Raw genomic sequence first — 9,540 nt, forward strand, 5'->3', positions numbered from 1 at the left:
CCTTGTCCACTCAACGTATTTTCCACCAGTTTACTGTGCTGCACAGCCAAATAAGAATTAGCTTCATTACAGAATGTCAGTCATGACTGACCTTCAAAGGCAGGTCAGCAAAACATTACTTAAATGCTTTTAGCAACAACAAAGACAGACAAAGACTTTGTACCACTCTGCTTACCTCTCTGGGTAATCCCCTTTTCCATGGCAGTTTTGATACTGGAGGGACTGAAAAAACATCACTCAGCTGACAGTTATCTGATGATTTTCAAATTCCAATATCCTCCTAGTCTGCGCACTTCATTTCAGAATTCAATATTTTTTTCATCAAAGAGATGCTGAAGGACAGTAATATTTGATCTGTGTGGGTTTTTTAGGAGTGTGTTCAAAAGAACATCTTCAGCTTCTAAAACTGTTTCTCTGATTCAGTACATCACCATGTTTTAATCATATAATATAGTCACGTAGTGATGATAAAAAAATGCATATATTTTTAGAAAGCTGTTTTTGAAAGGCTTAACATTTAAGAGGTTACACACAAAACCACATTATGAAGAATCTATTGAGGAACTTTTGAGAAGCTGTCACTTTCCTTAACAACATCATAAGTGAAGAACCAAAAGGATCACTCCAGAGGCTGAATTGCCAGATCCAACAAAACACTGAATGAGAAGGAAACACATGCTTCTTGCTGTCTTTTTATCTGAGTGCCCTTTATCTGTCTTTTAAATGTTACTGTAGGGAAATTTGGCTCTCCACAAAGATAGTTCTCCAAGGGCTCTGACAGAATTTAAAAATAAATAAATAAATAAATAAATGTAAAAAGTGTGCTTCTTCAGCCTTTAGTCCTAAACACATCAACACAATACACAGATTTATTGCAGTGAGTTGCCAAAATGGGTGGATCTCATGATCCTAGCAAAGTCATTTGGTTCATGTCCAAATTTGCATATCAGGCCCCTGTGAATCCAGTGGTGGCAGCTGGAATGGTTTGTGCCAGGAAACTCTTCCTTTCCTTAGCCATATTTAGGCACTAACAGGATTCAGCTCATCATAAAAGGAAAACAGAACACAGAACACAGAGCACAGCAATCTCCCAGATTGCAGACATGCAAGCCTGTCCATACTGCTGGGCAGAACGAAGTCAGTATATTTCCAGTCACGAAGGGGTGCATGACCAACTCAGAAGCTGAAAGGCTGCAACACCCAAAGTGCAGCCACTGCATTGTCATAAAGGAACCAAACAATGGGCAGGGAAGGAAAATCCACTGCAGTCTAAATCTTTGTGTCTTTTCTCCTGGAAGTCAATACAGCATGGTGCAGAAATTGCTCAGAAGAATATTTCAAACAGAGAAATAAATGGGACCATGTAATAAGGAGGCAGCAGGGGACTGTTTGCTTTTATTTTTTTTCCCTCTATTTCAAGGACTAAATAAAAACACATATAAAAAAAATTGTATTGGATCAGCCTAAGATCAACGCAACTTTGAATTTTCAGTTAGCTTTTTTTTGTTTGACTTCTTCTAAGTCAAAGAAATGTGATTATGAAACAAGGGCTACTCTGTACGCCTTTGTTCAGGAATGACTCAGGTTCTGTTCTCCCTTTATGCTCTTTAAAGCAAGGCTTTGAGCCAGGCCTTTCAAACCTGAACATGCAGACTTTTTCTCATATCTAAGTTCCCCCACATTTTTGAGACATTTTGGAAATGCTTAAACAAAAGTGAGGATCTTTGATTTGGCTGCAACTACTGCTGAATTCAATCCAACTTCATGAAAAATCTCTGTTTTGCCAAAAAGGATTTCATCAATTCAAAAGTTTTCCTGGAGGAAAAAATAAAAAAAGACAAAAAAAGAAAAATATAGGCAGATCCCTTTCTCCTACACAAGAATCTACTTAATTGTTGAGACTGGCAGATTACATGCAGCTGAAAGAAGTATCAACAGTTGACACTTACCTTATCTTTTTCCTACAGATGAACTATGCAATATTAACTGCTGAGGAAGGTCTAACATTGAGTTTAAAAGCATAAAACATGCCTGCTTCTAAAATCCACTTTTCATTTAAACTGTGCAGCTCACAAAGAAAATGAAATGACTTCAAGAAGCATCTTCCCTTCACTGAAAAATGATGGAAAAGGAAAACCTTGTGATCAAAGAGGATCTGAGTGATTTATGAAAGACATGACTAGCTTTTGTTCAAGTTTAGCATCTCACTGTATGATATAGAAAATAACCCTGAAGTTCCCAGCAGTAAGTTAATCAATTAAAGCACTGAATTGCTGAATATTCCACTAACATTCCATTAACATTTTGCCAGCTGGATGACAAAAAAATGCCTTAAGGAAGCTTTAATGCAAGTTACAACATAATGCAATCTTTCCTGTTTTCCACAAAGATGACAGCAAACACAATACCACTATAATGGTTCAGCATGCAATTATCCCTGCTGAAGTGCGCAGAAGGAAGCAGAAAGCAAATGAGGCCAACTAATGCAAACTCCCTAGACTTCCTTGTGCAAACAAAATCCAGAGTGACAGAGCTGCAGGCTACTAGGTCTATTTGAAAGGGTTGCTGAAGATATGTTGAGCCTAGTGTAATTAAGAAAAGACTAAGATAACAGTGTCCATTCATCTTTAATTAGAAGGTGGACTTTAGTTCAGAAGCCAGATACTGTGAAGATCTGGTCATGATGTAAAAGGACACAACAACGAATACAACTAAGGGTACTGACTGACATTACTCACTGTTGTTGTAATGTGTGACTAATTTTTAGAGGTTGTTAGCAATTCAGCACTGTAATTATAATAAAATCTTAAATCTTCACTGTTAATCAGTATAGCATTTGTCTTCTGTTGTTTCAAATATCAGACAATTATATGACCTGGAAACACCAAAGCATCGTTTGACAAGATTTGGAGATCTTACTCTGCAGAGAGCTCCTTTCAGAACTTACTACAGATACACAATCTTTTACTCATGTTTCCTCTGCCTGGCCCAATGCCAATCTCCATCTTGGGCTGGCTATAACAGGCCTCAGTGATAAAAAGTGACATTTGACTTTCTTGTTATGCTCCATAAACTGCTAGCTTGGCTGCTTGTCCTAGTATTGGTTGACCTGATAGTTTAAGGACTACTTGATCTACTGACTGATAACAAATTTATGCCTTACTCTTACCCTATTTTGTAGCTTATTATCGTTTCAAGAGTGTTTTGACCACTTCTTCATAGGGCCTTCAAAGGAGTGAATTTAGGGTACTTGTACTGATGGACAGGAGTAGGGCTTATCGCTCCCAGAGTCACAGCACCGAGCTGCCCATGATCTCTCTGTGCACCAGAATGTGTGCAGACATAATGGCCTTAAGTTGCTCCAGGGGGGGGTTAGGTTGAATATTAGAAAAAGATTATTTTCAGAAAGAGTGGTGAGGCATTAGAACAAGCTGCCCAGGGAGGTGGTGGAGTCACTGTCCCTGCAGGTGTTCGAGAAAGTGGAGATGTGGCACTGAAGGACATGGTTTAGTTGGTATGGTGATGATGGGTTGATGGTTGGACTAGATGATCTTAGTGGTTTTTTCCAACCTTAATGATTCTATGATTCTAAAGTAAATTATTTCTGGAGTTTGACAACCAACACTGAGAACCTATGTTCACACAAAAAGCAGCTCTTCAGTTACTTACTGAATATGATATTATATGAATTATGATAATATAGTATAGCTAGTATAATTGCATCTAAGCGCAGAGAGAACTATACATACACATAGATATCCATATCTATACCAGTGAAAGTAAGAACACTGCCATACTGTGTGTAATAGGAAAATAAAATTAATATTTTTCATAACTTCCTAACTAACTGTTGTTAGTTGGTCACACAGCATAGCGTGTCCCACAACACATGATGGAAGGCAAGCAGGTCGTGAGCAACAGTAACACAACATTTGCTTTCAGAAACTGTTCCATACTAAGAACATCCCCAGACATCACTTACTCCTCTCTCCTCTTGTGGCCCAAATTCCCCAAATTAAGATTTACTTCTGGCTTGTAGTCTTCTGAAAAACATAAAAATGTACCTACAGGATAAATAGTTTGGGGCTAAAAATGACTGGAAGGACTGAATGACCCCATTTTTTTTATCAAGTTCTCCTACAGTTCTTTTTGTGACATTCCAATAAAGGCAGTGATAAGAAAAAAGGACATTTTATGATCTGGTTCCCTTTGACCAATCTTCAAAGTAGCAAGGCTTGCATCAACATTAGGTTGAAGGAGGATAGAGCAAGACATTCCATTTGTTACTGAAGAAACAAGGATGGGACAGGCAATGTTGAAGCCATAAACTGACAAAAGTACAAATAATTTGAAAAAATAGATAATTCCAGAAGGAAAAGATATGGAGAATAATGAAGTAATATATAGGAACAAATAAGGTAGCTGAGTTCCTGGCCTTTGATGTCAACAGTTAAACGTGATGCATCAGGAAACAGGGAACTGATGGAGGAATTAACATATACATGTAAAGCTGTGTCAGTAAGGAAGCAAGAGCTTACTTGGGTGTCCACAGTATGGCTACCAGATATGGTTTCTGACCAATACCAACTTCCTATTCACGCAGAAATTGGTTAGAATAGTGCTAGACAGATTAACAGGCTACCAGTAGGCTAGCTCATATGTGGATTTATACTTACATTCATGTGCTTTATTCTTCTTCTGAATCCCACCTCAGCACCTGAAACACGTTCATGTTTTCAGCTTGTTTGAAGGTTCAAACATTGAGGACAAAATAGATTTAACTGTACGGCAAAGCTGCAGCTACGAAAAATTCAGCTTTACATGGAAAGCCATGGAAATGGAAAGAGAAGCACTGCACGGCTGTCTGTGCATCTTATGTCCCACTGACATTAGCTGAGAGAGCATCTAATTAAATCAACTCAATTTAGCAACACTCATGTAAACCAAATGAAACTGAAGGGATGCACTGAATTTTAGCCTACCATCACACAACACTTTCACATCTATAAGCAACAAAGACAGATACAGACTTCCATATTTAGATACGAATGTACATAGTAGTACTGAAGGGTGAAGGGAAAAAATGATATAGTGAGCAACTTTATTGGCTTTACATTTCCAAAATATTCTATATTGTACAAGCATCTGAGAAACTATGTCCAATATGAGCACAACACACCCGTGTGTCTGAGAGAGACTTTGGACAGACTAAACTACACCAGATTACAAGTGATGACACTCTGTCACCTTCATGAAGTGATTTCAGGACTAGCCTTTTTTTTTTTTTTTTTTTTTTTTTTTTTTTTTTTTTTACGTTTACTTTAAATACACATAGGTCACTCTGAAAGTAATGTCTCCCATTCATTTCCAATGTAATGGAATATTGGTGGGAAGGTTCAGCTGCTACTGCTATACCACCAACCTATGTCTCTGCCATCATGGGCCAGTGTAATAAAGTAGGAGGCATTACTTTTGGAGCATTCCTCATTTTAAAATGTATATTTAATCATTTTTTTAAAAAAGTTTGCTGAAAGCAGCAACATTTTTAATAATAAGTGTTTATATACATATTTCTGATCTCTGTGTACTGCCTTGACCTTTGTGGTGCTCATATTCAGTACTGGAAAGACTTGAAATAAACACAAACCCTCTTGGAGAATTTGTTCATTTCACTACTAACTCTCTAACATGCCCCATTCCTGAGATCCAAACAAAACCCACAAAAGTATAAAATCTTAAGTTTTACCAAGCAGTTATGTAATGTCTTATATTAGTCACATGATTTTTAGATGAGTGGTTTCATGTACTCCTGAAAGACAGATAAACAGAACATATGGCTACACACAAAGACACTGATAAAGTAGCCAAAATGCTTCCAAGAGATCTCAGTTGTCCTCACTTTCCTCAACAGAACTTGGGCACCAAAGGGAAAAAAAAAGAGGAAAAAGAATAAGAATGTGGTATTGGGTAATGTGACAGAAAGCTCCCAGCTATAGAATACTTATTCCCAGAAAATAAATCCCTCTTCCTCCTTCCAGCAAACAAGCACTACAGTTTTCCCAGGTTCAGCAATACTAATTCTTAAAACGCTTTCTTAACTGGTACAGTCACAAAACATCAATTTTTGACACAACACCGGCAGAATTGTTGGCTGCACAGCACTCTTCTGTGCATTGGCAACATTCTGCTTGTCAGATGGGCTGCTCCTTAGCACAAAACGTAACCTTGTAATTGTTATGCATTAGTCATCCATTCACTCTACCTTTCCAGCTCCATCATGGAGAAAATGGACCTCAAGTCACTGAAATTAGATTGAATTCCTTTTCCTCCCCTCTGCAGAGCTGCAACAGCACTGATTTATTTAAAAAAATAATTCCCCTTGCAGGCTTTCATACTAAATCACAGTGTGCACTAGTCATGTAACTGGATTACAGGAAGCATTAACACCAGCAATTGCCCTTTCAAGTTGGGCAGCCAACAACATTGCTACAGGCTGGAACAAGAACAGGTCAGCTAGGGCAAAACAACAAATGTTGCCACTTGCCCTACATAATAAAAACAAAAAGCAGCAACAAGCAGCAAGTGCTCATTCAAAACATGCATGCGTTTGAAACAAAACAGACTCCCTTGGCAACAGAAATAAGATCACAACCTACTTAACGTGAAATTTGTGAGGGAGAAGCCAAATGTTCAAGTGCAGAAACCTGGAAAAGCGGGGCTGTACTTGGATGACGGCAACCACCCTGCTGTGGGACAGCTGCCCTTCGGAGGAAGACACCTTCAACATTTTTTATTGTGCAATTACTGGGCTGCCCAGGTTGCTCTGTGCTTTAAAACATATGCTCCCAAAAAGTCTTTTTCTTACAGGATGGCATTTAAACCCAACTAAAAACACTGTCCTTGAACACACCTAGAGATAGTTCAAGATCCCAGCAATGAACAGCTTTCACGTTACAATCAGATCATGTTAATTTCCCCCTTAAAGCACATATGGTTGTCAGCCAGAGCAGAAGGCTTCAGAGCAGGAGCTCCATCCTACAAATAAAGTAGCAATGCTTGAGACTGAGGTTGCTTAATGAGAACTTAATGTAGATTTAATAGAACTTTTTTTTTTTAAATGTGACTGCCAATTGAGAATCTGCCTTATTTTGGTTTCGATGCAGGTACAGAGCCAGTCAGCTAGAACCAGGGCAGCCCCAGAATATTTTGTAAGATTTCTGCATTTGAAGTTGAGGACTGTGAATCTCCAAAAACATGCAAAGCTCTGCTAAAATAACCATCCATGTAACGGTGTCATTTAATGAAAAAACAAAAACAAAAACATGAAACAAGAGGAAATGTATATTCTGAATTCTTTGTCCTTTTTGGGTTCTGTCTTCACAGGAGGTGAAACAATGATTGCTGTAAGAAAAGAGGGCAGGGTCCTTCACTTTGAAGCTGGCTGTGACAAGGTTTTTTGGCATATCCTCTAGATCAGTATCATTCAGCTTTGGTGTGGGCAGCTGACATGACCCCATTGAAGCAAGTCTGTCAGTGCCTCATTTTGCTCTGAAATGTACTGCAGTAGCATACTTCAATACAGCTGAGCCTATTCCTGCTTATGATAGCCACTTACCTCAAATTAGGAGATCTTGTTCATGGGAGATGCAAATAAGCCCAAAACACGACTGAGGCCAGATCGAGTTGTGAAATAAACATTCAAAGTAGAGCCAGGCTCTCCTCATTGTTGCTCAGTGCCAGGACAAGAGGTAATGAGGCAATGGTCATAAGTAATACAGTAGATTCCTTCTAAACAACAGGCAGCACTTTTGTGCTGTGCAATGACAGAGAACTGGCACAGGCTGCCCAGAGGCTGCAGAGTCTCCTCCCTGGAGATGATCACAAGCCACCAGTATGTGGCCCTGGGCACCCTGCTCTGGTGGCCCTGTTGGGCAGGGGTTGAGCAGATGGGCTAAGAAGGCCCTGCCAACCTAAGCCATTCTGTGATACTGTGAAATCAAATAGTATTTTTTTACTATTAGCTAGCACTTACTGCACTCCAGTAACCTCAGCATGTTATACAGAAAGCTACTCTTTGTGTTCATGAAGGCAGATCTCCAGAAGTACCAACAACAAATGGAACTCTGTCAATTCTGAAACACTTCCTGCGCTAACATCTCCCAGCGCCGCACAGCCTTCTTTCCTTGTTTGCAAAGGCCATTCTTTTTTAATCTAGCATCTTTTGAGAAGAGCAATTTACAGAATTAGGCAAATAGCTGCTGACTGTAATTAGTCACATTGTTTCAGTTTAATCTTCATTAGTTAACTGTAATGAGTGAGTGAGCCATTATGAATGGTAGTTCTTCCCTCAGAAGTAGGAGGATAAGCCCAAGCCCAATGCTCTTCAGTGCAATCAGATAGGGCTAGCCATGCACTGGGATGAGGCAGAGCAGTGCCAGTGCAGAATGTATGCAGAATGTGCTACCTCTCCACAGAGGACAGTTCCACTGATACTGTCCTGCTCCTGGCATGAAGAATGAAGATGCAGCCATGTGGCATCAGTGGATGGTTCCAATGGCATGCCCTCCAATACAGAACAGGCTGCTGCCATCACCTTTCTAAAAATGGGCAAAATCACACAGGTAACTGAAAAAGAAGGATCCCAGACCATACCCCCCAGAAGAAACATACGTGCCTTACACCAACAAAAACATTCTTAATTTTTGCAATAAACAGACTTATTCTCAAACAACTTGTAAGCATAATGGTGGGTATGCTAGAAAAATAGAAGTGAATGAAACCTTTTTTTCCACCTTTTAGAATCTCCCTGCCTCTGTAGAACTCTTCCCAAGAGCATTTTCTTATGACCTACACAGAATAAATTTAAAAACCACTCAGTGGAAGCAGGGAAAATACCAATCAAGAGGATTAAAGGAATCTGAGGGTAAGTTCAGAAAGACTATATTCTATATTGCTTCATCAGATTTCTTGTTGATCACAGTGAGGTCATACAAATGCAAGTTCTACTAAAGTGAAGAATGTCAAGATGTATGGTAATAGTTATATGTAAATGATCACCCAGGATAAAGAATATGGACTTTGGATGCACAGCTTTAAAATCTGTGCCTATAACTGTCTATAAGTACATTTATTCACAAAACATCTCCAGAAAACTAAAAAAGGCACTTACCACAACAATCACATTCGTCGCAGGAATGGGAAGATTTTCCACTTCCAAGTCTTGACCTGTCATAGCTAACAGATTGAGAGATGGGTCGTAGGCAGGTCTGGGGAACGTTGATTTAACAACTATTGCAGGGTGCAGCTTGTTTATTTTGGTATGGGAAGAAGAATGGAAATGTTGTTTGGAATTCTTATAACTGTCTGTATCCAGACTTTTTTCCAGACTCTGCACATGGTGATAAATGAATACAGGTTTTCCACTCTTTCTCTGATGAATTGTCAAGAAGTGGTCATTGTCTCCAGAAAAGCATCCTGAGAAAAGAAAAGAATAAGTTTAGAAGGTCTCTCTTGGGTATTCTGTAGGTGATTCAGGAAATC

General features: G+C 39.1%; 1 protein-coding gene across 1 annotated transcript in view; it reads right to left on the bottom strand.

Moving 5' to 3' along the window:
- PTPRR (protein tyrosine phosphatase receptor type R) overlaps nt 1-9,310 on the bottom strand; it is a 131,519-nt gene extending 122,209 nt beyond the window's left edge. The window contains exon 1 of the mRNA XM_010708144.4: nt 9,170-9,310. Coding sequence (XP_010706446.1) covers nt 9,170-9,232 — 63 coding nt within the window. The 5' untranslated portion in view covers nt 9,233-9,310. The remainder of the gene's footprint in view (nt 1-9,169) is intronic.
- Nucleotides 9,311-9,540: the final 230 nt, after the last annotated feature.

Source organism: Meleagris gallopavo, chromosome 1, assembly GCF_905368555.1.
Source record: "Meleagris gallopavo chromosome 1, MGAL_WU_HG_1.1, whole genome shotgun sequence".
NCBI classification, from domain to species: Eukaryota; Metazoa; Chordata; class Aves; order Galliformes; family Phasianidae; genus Meleagris; species Meleagris gallopavo.